The 15,233-nt window shown below is 42.8% G+C and overlaps 1 protein-coding gene across 1 annotated transcript in view; it reads left to right on the top strand.

The window, feature by feature from the left end:
• Positions 1-15,233, top strand: part of NDFIP1 (Nedd4 family interacting protein 1) — a 36,377-nt gene that overhangs the window by 5,678 nt on the left and 15,466 nt on the right. Inside the window, exon 2 of the mRNA XM_066617882.1 lies at positions 11,008-11,095. Coding sequence (XP_066473979.1) covers positions 11,008-11,095 — 88 coding nt within the window. The remainder of the gene's footprint in view (positions 1-11,007; positions 11,096-15,233) is intronic.

Below are 15,233 nucleotides of genomic sequence, written 5' to 3'. Positions count from 1 at the left end.
AGCAAAACCTAAAAATCCTAAGGATTCAGTATGTGGAAGTGGGCACTGCTGGGATAGTTCACTTCTCAGATAACCTGATCCAGGTTCCTGACTTTATCACATTAATAGGCTGACTTTGATACCTGTTCTGGGCTTTCAGTGATGGAAGGATGCCAGTAAAGAAATATAGATTATATTTTATAGGAAGAAGAGAAGTAGTATGTTACCAAATACTGATCTGCTCTTAATTTGTAATTTCTGCTGGGCAGGATCTTGTTTTGTAGATGATCTGTATTTATGTGCAGAACACTATACTGTGACTGAAGTTCTGGTTATGTAAACATTCTGTTTACTTGTATGCATAAGGCTAAACGAAACATAGCATTGTGGTCTTCCAAGACAGTTGGATATAGCGTGTTAACAGTGGCTGGAGGCACATGAAAGTCTGTCCGATTGCAGTGTAGATGAAATGTGCTTATGTTTAGGTCTTGTAATAGTGAAGATTGAGAGAATTGGGCTCTCTTGTGATAAATGTAACTGTTGTGTTGCATACTTGTTTGTATGAGACATCTACCTGTACTTCAGATGACTTATAAGGTTATATTGTTAATGAAGTTCTTATGATTTGGGTTGCTTTGTAGAGAAATTTAGGAGATAACTTTTTCAGCTAATGTTCTTGTTCAGCATCAGGGAGCTTGCATACCCAATGGTACATTTAGCTTTACCCAATAGCAAACAATTTACAGCAGCACTAAAGAGAGGTTTCAAATTAAGTTTGGGGGCTTCCTGAAGCTGAAAAGCAACTCAATAATGAGACTCCGCCTGTATAATTATTTGAAAAATTAATGTGGGTGTAATAATAACTTGCATCAGGTTTATGAAAACCTTGAATAGACATGATATATTTTATAAAACATCTGCAAAAAAGAAAGTTGATGTTATAAAATTTTCTTTTTAATCTTTTTGTGTTTTTATATAGCATCATCTAGTTCCATGGTGATGTTGAAAACAAAATTAACAACCAACAGCACTTTGATGAAAGATAAAATGTTAATTGATGTGAATTAAGAATGTATTTAATATGGAAGTTTATGGTTCTGAATATTTACTTCCTTTTGTTGTGCTGCCAGTGAAAACCACAACTAAGGAAAAGATGTTGGGAAGGGTAAACTTGTTCCCTAGTAAACCCTTGTTTGGGTAAAGTTAATGTTACATAAGAACAGCCCTGCTGGATCAGGCCATAGACCCATCTAGTTCAGCTTCCTGTATCTCACAGTGGCCCACTAAATGCCCCAGGGAGCACACAAGACAACAAGAGACCTACATCCTTGTACCCTTGCATCTGGCATTCTGACATAGCCCATTTCTAAAATCAGGAGGTTGCACATACACATCATGGGTTGTAGCAAATGTTCCCAAAGTGCAAATGATTACTTAGTGCAAGATTTGATTAGATATCCTCTAGTATCAGGTTGGCTAATGATTCTAGATGCCTTGCTTGAGGCATCTAGAGCAGTGTTTCTCAACCAGTGGTATTCATACACTGTACTCATACTAGTGGTACTTGAGATGGTGTCTGGTGAGATCCCTAGACCCCTGCTGCCTGTCAGCAAGATCAGCAATGCAATGTGACAAGTGGCCATAGGCGGCTTGGCTTGACAGGCAGAGCTCCAGCATGCACTTTTTGCAGTCTCAAAAAAGCCCCCTGTCCACCCTGTGCTTCTTACCTAGTTTGTCACATTGTGTCTGGCCTCCCAATCCAAACTTCCGGTGGTACTTCTGGTGGTACTTCCAGCAGGTGGACCATGCGTACAGGTGTACAAATGCTGCTCTACAGCTGTCTCTGCTGCAAACTCTTTTGGGGTGGTGTGTTGGCTTCTATTTAAGCCTTGTGGTTTATTGTAGTCTGGATTATGTGACGTGAATGGTTGGGAATTGATGTGTGGAGGATTTATCCATAGGACTTGGTGCCCTTTGGGTCACTCCCAGGTCTCTGATTCTATGAAAAAATCAGAAACTGGCACAGGCGCACCAAGTTAGTACTGAAAGGGCCTGAATTGCCCATAGATTTATTGACCCAATTCAAATGTGACAGTAGTGGCATAGTTCTCATCAAAATTACTTTCACATGGGCACATTTGTAAACAATTAAAACCATGTGGTTCAGTGTGAATGAACAGAATTTTCCATTCCAGAGGGCCCCCCCAAAGTGTGCAGCAATTCTATTCAGTAGCATTGCATGTGGTTTGCTGTTTACAAACTTGATGGTAGTTGTGTGGAGCCACCTGGCAACAGTTTTACACAGTACAACACATTTTAGGGGCCCAGGTAAGATATTGATGGAATTGCATCTCTCCATGTTCCCCAATCGCTTGTTGGGATGTGGGAAGAGCTTTCCCAGTGTTGTGGGGTGTGGTCTTCCTTAGTGCCTTCTGCATTAACCAGAAATGCAAATCTTTGGTGGCCCATGATTCTGTCTGCTGTTAAAAATGTCTCTCTCCTGCTCCTGTCATTTCATAATCCTTTATTGGCCTCATCTCACATACCATGCCAACTACACACATGGTACAAAGTGGCTTTCAAAAACTCTAAAGATATCCTGCTATGCTATGAGGGAGGAGAGAGCAATCTGTAAACCTCCGCTTGTGAGGACACTTGGTAGTGTAAACCAGAGTCAATAAAGAGGTGGCTGACTCTGTAATGATCTGTGTAATACATTATTGTTGTGCAGAGTAAGAACTGTGGGTTGTATTTTACTTTCTTTGTTGTGAAATCTTAGTGCATTCCTTCTCAGCTATCTTTTCATATGCCTTCTAGAGATTGTGGAGCACTCCCCTGTGTTTCCATAGCAACAGGATGAGATTTGAGGAGTGGTATCTGCAGTCTATGGGCATTGTCCTTTTGGGACTGTTCAGCAGTTTTTGCACACATGATTCAAACTGCAGTCTTGAATGTTTATTAGGGAGCCTGTCCCATTGAATTAAGTGGGACTTATTTCTGAGTAAACATTCATAGTATTGCTGTGCCAGTAATAGAAATGTACATTTAATAGTCCTGTGTTAATCTTGGTAAGAAGGATTATAAGTTTCCTCTGTATTGTACATATGCAGTTGTAAATAAGTATTTGCACTGGTTTTTCTATCATCTGAATGCCTGTAAGCGTAAGGTCTATTGTGTTAAAAAATCCCTCTACCATTGTCCTTTAGAATGGAGGCACTTGGGAGAGAATGGGAAAGAAAAAATAGGTCAAGAAGTAGCTGAAATGCCTGCGTAAAAGATACTGGGCATTAGAAGGTATCACAATAAAGATCTGGGAGAATGTGGGGAGAAAGATGGTTTTCCATTGGTGTTTTTCTAGTGTCTATCATTGTACCTCTTATCTAATTGTACCAATCTACTCCAAGGCCTGCTATGGCAGAAAAGTCCACTGGTGCAGGTTGCTGCAAAAGCACCATAAAGTACTTTGCAACAGTGCAGGGAGCTGGCATACAGTGGGAAGGCTGGAGCCTTCCCATGTGTGCTGGTGGAGCAAAAGAGGTCCACAGAGCAGGTAAGCCTAACTCAGGAGGTGGGGAAGGGTTGAACAGGGTGGGGGAAGTTGGAATGGGGAGGAGATGAGGTGGGGTGAGAGTATTGGGTTCAGGAGGGTGGTGGGCTTGATGGCGGCAAAGCACACTGAATCCTGACCACCTTCCTGGTGGTCCACCTGCATTGATCAATGCAGACTTGAGCCAGCAATATCACTAGCACAGGTCAGAATTGACCTGTTGTGGCTGCTGGGGCTTACCCTGGGGCAAGAAGACAAATGACCCCTTGCCCCAAGGAGATCTCCAGCAGCTGAAAATCCCCTGTGGGATGCAGCATAGTTAGTTAGGATTGGGCTGCCCATTTCATTGGGTTTTAAAGGCCAGTCCATTATGCTTTGCTTTTTTCCTGTACTGATTTCTGAATGCCAATTTGAAAACTGCAGTAGTTTGATCTTTTTCTTTTTTTAATAAAGATGGTGAGTAAATAAACACACAGGCTTCATTAAACCAGCATATTGTAAACAGAATGCTGCATACAATGACCATAAGACTTAAAAACAAACAAAAAACTTCCTAGTCATCATCTGAGACTCAAGGAAAGCTGGAAAAATTAGAAAATACAGGAATCCCCTGGTAACTGCAGATCTGCTATCAGCAGGTTCTCTGTAGTTCTCTGCACCCCCCCTGCACTCATTACCTTCTCTTTGTTGTTTACCCTGGCGCCAAGGCACATGGTTCTTGCTTTTATAGATAGCAAAACCTTCTTGCTTTTACAAGCTGCTAAAATGGAAACAAGCAGGCAGGTGGCATGATAGAGGGAGATAGAGGAAGCGCTGCTTTCAGTGTTCTGGCAGTATCTCCCTCTATTACAGTAATTTTCAACTTTTAAAATCTCATGGCACTTTGAGAAGGTTCTAAAATTGTCAAGGCCATCAGGTTTTTGACAATTGACAAGGCAGACCGCACTGCCAGCAGGGGGCTCACTTCCCCCAGAGGCCCTAATATGACTTTCCCCCAAACTCCTGTGACGCACCTGCAGACCAAGGTAATGGGTACGGGGAACAACAACGATGACAGAGAACCACAGGATGTGGTGCTGGCGTCTAGCCTAGATGCCTTTAAAAGGGGATTGGACAAGTTTCTGGAGGAAAAATCCATTATGGGATACAAGCCATGATGTGTATGCGCAACCTCCTGATTTTAGAAATGGGTTATGTCAGAATGCCAGATGCAAGGGAGGGCACCAGGATGAGGTCTCTTGTTATCTGGTGTGCTCCCTGGGGTATTTGGTGGGCTGCTGTGAGATACAGGAAGCTGGACTAGATGGGCCTATGGCCTGATCCAGTGGGGCTGTTCTTATGTTCTTATAACCCTATACTTAATAAAAGGTTCCCTCTTATCCATGGTTTTCAGCATAGCCACTTTTCAACTTTATGGCCAGAGGGCCGCATCAAATACCTGGCACGGTGTTGAGGGCCGGGAAAAAAATTTAAATATAAAATTTATATAAATAAATTAGAGATAGAACTTAGATGAGTGAATAAATGAATGAATGGGCTCATTCATTCAACCTCTCTGGCCCTTAGAACACCCTCCAGACACAACCAGAGCATAGTTCCTGTCACGTTCGGCCAAGTGGGCTAGAGGCTTTCAGGGAACAAGAGGCTGGCCGCGGGCCGGATAGAGACTTGCTGCGGGCCACATCTGGCCTCCGGGCCGGGGTTTGGAGACCCCTGGTTTATAGTATCGACAGGGGTGACCAGGAATGTATCCCCCACGAATACTGGGAGACACCTATCAAACACCTAATGGAAAGGGCAGATAGTACGTCATAAATAGTACTAGAATTAAGTGTTTCTTTAGTGTTCAAATGGAAGAAGTAGGTCTAGTCATTTTGCCTAAACATTGCAAGTATCTTGCTTCACTTTTTGTTTCGGAAGAAATATGCTTGGCTGATTTCAAAGCATAATTATTGTCCCATTTACTTTCTTCTTTCAAAACTTTGGTTGGGTCATCTTCTGTATTTGTCTCTGTTCCACAGCTCCCAGTAGGTGGAAAAGCCTTAGAAAATAAGCACTCTTCCTTTGCCAGGCTACATGTGAAAGCTGGCCAGTCTTCTGCTATCAGGGCACCATTATCAATTGAAAACTGTATGAGTTGTTCTTTCTCCTGGGTGAACCCTTGTTGTGCTAATGAACCATTAGTAGAATTTTCAGTGACTAGCATTGTAGTGTCTTGCCCATTAAGAAGGGACTCGCTTTCATGTTTTTGGTGAGGCATAATTGTGAGCCCTGCAGTCTTCAACTTTGTAGCTCATTTTTAATAGAACAGCAGAATAGCATTAAAGGGGCCTTTTGGCAAGATTCACTACATCTAAATAATGCAGACTGTCAGATTGTAATGTGTTACAAATATGACATATCAGTAGGCACTTAGCACATAAATAAAGAAAATTGTTGCATGTTGCATGCCACTGTAATTTTTCTGCAGTTTTTTTTCAGATTATGAATTGGCATTATTGGGACTTGATTTAGGAAACAGTGTTAGGGCAGAATCCTATTCAACTTTCCAGCACTGATGCAGCTGCAGTGCAGCCCCAGGGGTAAGGGGTAAGTCATTCCCTTATCTTGAGGAGGCCTCTAAGTATGCCCCCCACTGCAGGATGCAATGCATGCCCTTGCATCAGCTCTGAAAAGTTGGATAGGATTAGGGCTTTATTAATTTTATTCTGCAGGACTCAATTGTTAGCATATTTCCTTGGTCATTTATTACCCCTGTGTTTTCTTATCTTTGTTATACCATATATTAAGTCACTTATTCAGTGGTTTTCACTTATTTTTCTTCCTTCCACATGGGACCAATCATTTAAGTCTCAAATTCTCTTCCCCCACCCTTGTATTGTATCCTCCTTTTCTATGAAAACATGGCTTTTCTTCTTTGACCGCATGCATGGATGGAAACCTCAGTACAGTGGTGCCTCACATAACGAATGCCTTGCGCATCGAAAAACTCGCAGAACGAAAGCGTTTTGCGATTTTTGGTGACTCGTAGAACGAATTTTTATGACCTGTGCTTTGCAAGATGAATTTTTTTGTTTGTTTGTTTTGGTTTGTTTTAAGGGGGGATCTTCATGCCAGTTTATGAACCCGTTCACCCTAATAAGGGGAATCTTCATGTCAATTTATGATCCCGTCCACCCTAGTAAGGGGAGGATCTTCATGTCAGTTTATGATCCCGTCCACCCTAGTAAGGGGAGAATATTCATGTCAGTCTATGTAAGTAAGTCCCATTGTGCTTGCTCCCAGGAAAGTGTGCACAGGATTACAGCCTTCAAACTCCCCACTCAGCATCCCCTCCATTGCTCATTCACCCTCTCACTGCCCCATTTCCTTCATGTTTCCCCCCATGATCACAGCAAAAGCAAGCAATTGAGTGCAGCTGCTCTGTCCTCCTCCCCAGCTTAGAGCACAATCCTGTGTGTGTCTCCTCAGAAGTAAGTCCCATTGTGCTTGCTCCCAGGAAAGTGCACAGGATTACAGGCTTCAAGCTCCCCACTCAGCATCCTCCCCCCCCCGTTTTTGAAATCCTCAGTAGAGTATGTATGCCTTTAAAGAGCACTTAATAAACACTTTGTAAACCAAATTTGACTTTGTTCTGACTTTTCTTGCCCATAGGAACGCATTAATTAAATTTCAATGCATTCCTATGGGAAAATGCGCTTCGCAAAACAAAAAACTCGCATAACGAAAGGACTCGCGGAACGAATTAATTTCGTTATGCGAGGCCCCACTGTATTCCAGCATGTTTTCTCTCACTGGTCACTTCTTTCACAAATCCTTTTCTGTATCTCTTACCTGTTCCTTTAGAAGCTGGATTTGGATTAACTAAAGGACAACTAACTAGTTTGGATTAACTAAAGGACAACTAGTAGTGATCTTGAAATCAAGCCCATCAGCTTCTAAATTTCAATCATCTTTTTCTTTCATTCTTCTTCTGTTTTTCTGTTACTATATTATGAGGTTGTTTTTGGTGGGTGGAGATGGTGGTAGATGATCTCCTGATTTACTTATCCTTAACCCATTTCATGTTTTCAGACTTTCTGGACTAACTGGCAGCATAAGCAGGTGGGGCAGAAGAGGAAGGGAGAAAGAAACAAAATATGATGGTAAAAGGGGAAGTGTTGGAGGAAAAGCCTTCCCTAGCTTTGTGTTTTCAGAGACTTGGCCCACTGCTTCAGTGTAGGCATTCAGTAAATCGTCATAGTTTTTTTGATGAGGGTGCTCAATTCAGCTTGCTCAGAGGACAAATTAATATAATGTGTATATGTTATAGCATGGCTTACTTTTTTGCCCCTTTCAAATGGTTCAAATCTGTGGAAGAATGCCCAGGATGTCTTTTGAATTATACCATGCTAGCCCTACTCCTGCAGATGAGTACAGCGCGCCTCACTCTGTGTGCATTCAGTGTACTATGTGCATTCAGTGTGTACAATACTGCAGCAAACAAATGCTGTATTGGGGCTGGTGGGAGGACATTCTAGGCTGTCAGTTTCAGGGAGAAACTCCTTTCATGTTCAGTGCTTGTTGCTCCAGAGAAATGCTGAATATGCAGAGGTGGGGTAAGTATGTACATCATTGGTGGTGGTAGTGCTAACATGATGTAATCCTTGGGGCCCTCCAAGTGTTCTGCAACATGGATTTGGAACTTCTGACTAGAGCTCTAGAGAAATCATGATCACATCGCAAGTGGTACTATCTATGTGCGTAAGATATTGAGCAAGATCACGTATCTGAAGATTGCAATGTTATATTGATTCAGCAAAGTGATACTTATTTTTAAGTAAACATGTATAAAACTAGGTTATAAGTGTTTACAGCATTCCTAAGTAATTGATGGGCAAAACAGTGTTTTTGAGATAGAAAGTAAGCGTCCATTCTGTTTGGTTGGTAGAGTCACAAACAGTCATAATTTAAGCCTAGAACTGCAAATGTTGCTGAGCTGAGGCAGCTTGAGCAGAAGATCACCTGTACAGACTCTGTAGAAGATTGTGTTGATACAGGATAGCACTCTCAACTTTTAATACCTCTGATGACTTGCTAGTCCTTAGGTTAGTAGGTCAGCCCATTGGCTGCCAGGAGTGGTATGGATGGAGTTCTGCTGTTGCTGGGGCTGTCCAGACTGCTGAGCTTCAGTCCTCTCTGATTGAGCAAGCAGGAAGTTACTGTGCTTGCCTTCTGGGGCAGCCCTTTCCAGGAGACAAGCAGCAGCCACACCAGTTTAGCATGAAAGGGGGGGGGATAGTCACAGTTTGCCTTCTCAGCCCCCTTTACTGACTGGGCTGTGAGCCTGGTCTTCCCTGGGAAGACCTGGGAGCTCCTTTCCCACTCCACTGAATTCTTTTCTACCCTCTGCACCTTCACCCCCCAACAGGCTTTGCACTCAGCAGAGGTGCAGGAGACCGGACATAAGTGGGTGGCAGAGATAAAGGAAGGGGTGGAGCAAGAAGTGGCTTCTCCACTCATCACTTTCCACACACCCTCATTCACCCCTCTAAGAATCTAGATTTTTTTTAACTGTCAGAGTGCCTGCCAGCTTCAAAGAAGGACTCCTTGCAAAGGATCCAAGTTTGTATCCTGCAACTCCCAGGTAGGACGGGAGGCGCATCTCCTCCAGTCAAGCAGCCTGCCCTCCTCCTCCTCCCCTTGCAACTCCTGATGCCTGCAACAGATCCTGTTCTGACCCTTCTCCAGGGGCTGATCTTTTTCTTCCCTGCTCCTGGGCTGCAGGTGGCTGATTTGGACTGCACTTGCTCCCTCCAGTTCATCCTTCCAAGCCCCCAAGCTGCAGAGCATGGAGTGGAGAGTGGCCAGAAGGTGTTTGCCCCAGGGGCCTCTCCAAAGGGGAAAAAACCAGCAAAAAGTGCTTTTTTTTTCCTTTGGAGAGGCAGTGATGGTGAACACAGTCCCTGGCTGCTCTCCGTCCCTTGCTCCCATCACCACCACCTCTCCCATCACCCCCCCCCAGCCAACAAGTATGTAAGCCTCCAAGTACCTTGTGACCTCCAACACAGCCTCAGCTGTGTCTGCTGTGAGTGAGAGGTCAGCACATGCCCAAACCATGCGGAGGAGAATTCCACTGATCCTCCTTACCCCACTTGCATCTTTACTCTTCTGCTACTGAAGACAAGCCAGTGAATCAGATGTAGTAAGGAGAAAGGGGGGAGCCACAAGAAGGCACTGTCAGGTTCTGATTGAGAAAACACTGTCAAGCTCTGATCTGTGGCCGAGGCTGCAAAGTTTTTTTTCCCCCCTCTTGGGATGCATTGAGAGTTTTTTCCCCCCTTTCTTCAGGAGACCTTGGGGACCATCTGGCAGGGTCCTGCAAACCTATGCCATAGGCCTATAGGAAAATCACAGTAAGAAATAATAACTTGCACTGCCCTGTTCCAAGTGCAGGCACAATATTCGCAGATAAGGAGTTGCATTCAATGAAAGATAGGTGGCAATTCTGTCCCTCACACATAAGCGAATTTGCAAATAAAGAGAACTGAACTGTAAATCAATCTGCCTCTAAGCTGACATAGATCTGTGGTACAAAAGACTCTTAGGCTGAATGACCAAGGATTGTATTCCTCACTTGAATAGAATCCCTGTTTAGCCAAAAATGAATGTGCTTTACTTGTTACAGCAACCAAGTAATATGCATGCTTGTTCAGGAAAAAAACATGAATTTCAAGATGGTTACTTGATTTAACTCAGTCTGTCTTTTCCTAGGTGAGTCAGCTCATTATTAAAATTAATCATTAAAAACCTTTATCCCTATCCCCTTATGCCAGTGTTTTGCAAACTCTCTGGGAGAGTTTGAGGGCGTGCAAGTCCTTGCACGGGCGGGGGGAAGGCAGCCATGTGATGCCCAACATTGTTCTACTATGGAGGGGTGCAGAGGCATGCTTCCAATCACCCCAGCCTGTAGCAGGCTCCAAGGGGTCAGTGGACCCCGCCGCCAGCCTCAGCAATGCTCTCCACACAGCAATGCTCTCCACACAACGTTGACCCCCGCAGAACGTGATCATGACCACTTCTGGTTTTGCAATCGAGAAACAGGAAGTGGTCACAATTATGTTCTGCAGGGGTCCGCGTTGTTTGGAGAGCCTTGCTGAGGCTGGTGCCGGGCTCCTCCGACCCCTGGGAGACTGATGCAGGGGGGAGATGAGTGGAAGAATGCCCCTGTGCGCTGATCAGAGGCGTGATCCAGGGGATCACTTCTCTGCCTTCCCCCCTCCCCACCCCTTAAGGGGGTAGAGCCCAGGACTCTCAGGCTAGGGCGTGGCGATGTCCCAGTTTGAGAACTACTGCCTTATGCCTAAAATTCTTTATCTACCCTTTAAAATTACTTTCAACTCCTCATTAATGACTTTTAATGAATGCAGTAATTTGAAATTAACCTGATTTGGTTTTGACTATGCACAATAACATTTATTTGCATTTTTATATCTATTCAGTTGCAGAATGAAGAGGAACCTGGTGAGAATCTGCAGGTTGTAAATGATTTCCCACCACCTTACAGCAGCATTTCTGGGGAGAATTCAGGTAAAAAAAATAAAAACAGTACAATCCTCTGCATGTTTACTCAGGAATAAGTTTGATTGTGTTTAGTAGGGCTTACTCCCGTTTTTGTTGAAGATTCCAAGTCTTGGGGAGAGCTGCACAGGACTCCCTGCACCTCTTGCAGCCTCCTGCAGCCCTACCTAGTTAAGAGTGAAAGCGACCCCCCCTTAGCAATGCGATCGTTGCTGTCTCCCCCCTTCCCCTGCCCTTTAAAGGGTCAGGGAAAGAGTTACACAAACTGGAGGGTCATGACCCACCAGTTTGAGGACCACTTCTATACACACTTTCCTGGAAGTAAACCCTTTGTGATTTACCAAAACACTATGTGATTTACTTCTGAATAGCCATATATATATATAGGATTGCGCTATTAGAGATGTAATTGCAACTGTCAAACATGCTATATACTGTCAAACATGCTTTATTCTAATGTTGATGATAATCCTGTGTTCCTCAGTGCTCCCAGCATAGACATAGCTATGCAGCACTGGCAATCTGTAGCTAATTTGTATTATATAGTAAACCCTAACAGACTTCAACAGATTTCAGAAATAATGGACAGTTTCCGAAGTTTATTGAGGTCTGTTAAACTATACCTTAGATCTCGCTTGCCTTGTGCCTTTATATGCCCTTATTTTGTCTTTTATTTACTGTTTTATTGTTGTTTATATTGTGGTGTGCTCACTTACTTGTTTGTGATTAAAGTCTAAAATTGTAAGCCAAGGAGCCCTAGAAGCTAGGTGACCCTGTCCCCAAGGTTCCCCCCCCCCCACAACTCCCTACCTTAGAGAACTGTGTCAGCATGCCATTCTTTGTAGCAAGAGACTCTAGTTATGGGAATGTTCCTCCATGCCTAAAGCAGCTTGTGGAGACTGGAGCAGATAGGGATATAATGGAAGAAAGGGGTGTCACTATTTAACAAACTCCTGACATTTGCAGACACCCCTTCGCCTAATTAGTTCATTAATTTGAGGGTTCACTGTATTGTGCTTATGGCTGGGAAGACTTGCCATCAATAGTACATGTGTTAAGGAGTGAGAGAAAGGCACAGTAAGATACCGAAGAAGCTTTCTCTCCCTCCTTTTGTTGCTGCTCTTTCCTGTTACAGATGAGCAAATATTAAGGTTACACAGCACCATACTGAGAAAGAGATCTTGACTGTCTTGCATGCCAGTCCTAAATCTTAGTTGCTCAGTCACATTGCTATTTACTGCAAATGTTGATCTGAACAACCAGGCTCTTGTGTGTGCAGTGTATTTGAAAATCCTGGCTAATTATTGCTTGCTGCTTGCAGAATATATCTTCCTCCCAGCCTTCATTGTATCTCCAAGAATTCTGCAGACATTCCTCAATTGATCTCTGCTGTTATGACAGGCTATGATCATCCTGTAAAGTCCCAAACCATATGGGTTTTCAAATTGGCACCTGGGAATATATTTGCATGTAGTGCAGAATTAATGCGATGAATCAAAAAACCATAATCTGCTTCTAAGTGACATTCATTATATGATTATGTTCATGATTGATACAAGTATAGCTGTGACAATTTTCACATTTTGCAAAGGGAATTAGTGCTGCTTGTCTGAAGAGGTTATACACATGGGATTCCTTTTAAGATAAAATCACACCTGAATAAGAGTTCATATGGCTTACTGTGTTACTGCCATCTGCGTGGTAGTTTTGCTATATCTATCTAAGAGTCTCTATCTCATCTTTTCTCTGCAAGCAGCTCCAAGACAGTTTACAACAGTAGTGAAATTACTTACAGTAAAAAGATTCAATATCAGAGTGGTGAAATCATAAAATAAAAGCAGTAGAGCCAGCAGCTAAAACCTGTTAAAAGTGTTCTTAATACCATCAGAAGCATGAGTGAAGAAGATGGGCTTTGCCTGACTGAAAGATAACAAAGATGTCACCAGGCAAACATATCTGGGGAGTTCCATAATTGGGCACCATAGCAGAAAAGGCCATCTCCCTGGTAGCCAACTGCCAAGTCTAGCAAGGCACCCAGAAAAGGAGATGATCTTAATTGGTGTGCAGCTTTATATGGGAGAAGGCAGTCCTTTTGTAGGGTTTCATTTCTTCTATCCTTTATTCTTCAGTAACCAATGAAATTGTTAGTGTTGAGTGAATGTGTTGTATCAAATGGTTTGGGATTGTGTGTGTGTATAAGTAAAGAAAAAAGAAATTGGAGTACCTGTTTAGATTTTAGCTCATGATTAAATTCCTTGTTGAAATCAGTGGGACTCAAAAAGTGCTTAAATTTTGGCTGGATCGTAGTCTTTAATATTTTGCTTGCAGAATGTATTTTAATCAATGTTATATTCATATAAAAAAAGATGTTTTATTCAGATTGGTGGAATTCATTCATCTGCCATATGCAGGTGTTAGTACAGTGTACCAATATTTAGAAAAAAAAGAGTATAAGAGATAGGAGAGTGGGAAATTTAGTCAGATGGAAAGAGTTGTAGGCAGAAGGACATGCATAAGAATTTGGGTACTTTCAAGTCCTGAAAAGTTCTTGGACATTTTTATTAAAATTATTTTTACAGTACAGATGCACTGTTCTGTAATTTGTAGGCACTGTAAATATGTTTATAAAAATTCTTACCTACCTTTTGCTATAAAATTGGCTCAAAGCAGCTTATAATAATAAATACAATTTTCATCATTGAGATAAAACAGCAAACCAACAAGGATATTAGGCATTACTAGTGCTTCTTGGAAAATAAATCTTTCACCTCCATTGTCCTATACTGGGGCCTCAAGAGAACATCTTGATAATGTGGCTTTCATAAGTTATAAAGGAAATAGAGCACATTTGGATTGATTCAAGAGTTACTGTGTATACATAGTATTTTCCATCCAGTGATTTCTGTGAAAAATACATAATTATAAAATTATATAAGCAAACATAATTTATGTTTCAGCAGCCCCAGAAACATTATATATATGTTTAAATTCCTCCCCTTCCGTTTTACTGGTCATAATTCGTTCTGGTCATGATTTGCGCTTGTGCTTACTGCGAGTGGCTTTTTGGGAATTCAGAAGGGTGTCTTTCCCAACCTACCTGGAGATAGGGACTAAACCTAGTTCAGAGTTTTGCAACCCCTTCCAAGTCCATATTTTGAGAATCCTTGCCTTATAAAATATAAGCTCCTGGAGCTTTCATGTACATCCCTGGTGTATGTGCTGTGTGCTTATCTCTCTGTGTTTCCTCTTCAGTGCTGGATTCTACACTAGAGTGCCTCTCTGCACCCATATAATCTCCATGAATGGGGATTTTCCCCCCTGCCCCATAATTGGCTTTTGTACCCATCTATGACACCAAAACTGCTGATCTGAAAAATGATTTCCCCCTTTTTTTGAGGTGAATGAAGGATGATGTTGAATATATACAGTGCCATGTTTTTCCTGTTCCCATCATAGCCACAGAAAATTGTCCATGTCTAAAAAATATCTGTTGTTTTTTTAATTGCCCAAATCTTCAAAGTCAGTGAGTACATTCAATTAGTATCTGTGTCAGAATAACCATATTCCAATACCTGTTGTCACTCTTGACTAGATGTAGCTGCTAATTTATGTTTCACTCCCATGCAACCCTCTAAGGCAGTGGTTTTCAAACTCTCATGGAGAGTTTGAGCCACTGTAAATGCTTGCGGGGGGGGGGGACGCAGCAGGGGCAGGTGGAAGGCTAAAGCGGAAGTGGAGTGTGATCGCTCCGCTTTCACTTTCACTGCTGCGAGGGCGTGGCGATGTCCCAGTTTCCAGCACTGGCATAGCTGTGCCAGTGGGGCATGTGCTGCATCCTGCAGTTGGGGGGTAGTCATGGAGGCCATAAGGCAATATTTGTTTCCATACCTCAGAGTTGCATTGCTCTTGCCTTGGTGCTGGAAAGTTGGTTAGGATTGTGCCCTAGGGCAGTGGTTCTCAAACTTTTAGGGAGATTTACTCTGTAAATAAGTCTTTGTGGGGGGAGGGTACAGGGTAGTGACGCAATCCCCAGGATTGCATTGCTGAGGGAGGCGAGGAGGGGTGCTTTCCAGTTACTTTCACTCACTATGGTCTGCTGGAGGCTCCAGGAAATGCAGGGAGCCATGCTTAACCCTCCGCAGGGCTC

Source organism: Tiliqua scincoides, chromosome 2 (assembly GCF_035046505.1).
Source record: "Tiliqua scincoides isolate rTilSci1 chromosome 2, rTilSci1.hap2, whole genome shotgun sequence".
In the NCBI taxonomy this organism is placed as follows: Eukaryota; Metazoa; Chordata; class Lepidosauria; order Squamata; family Scincidae; genus Tiliqua; species Tiliqua scincoides.
Note: the sequence above shows the minus strand (reverse complement) of the source record. Positions and strands in the feature narration are given on the sequence as shown.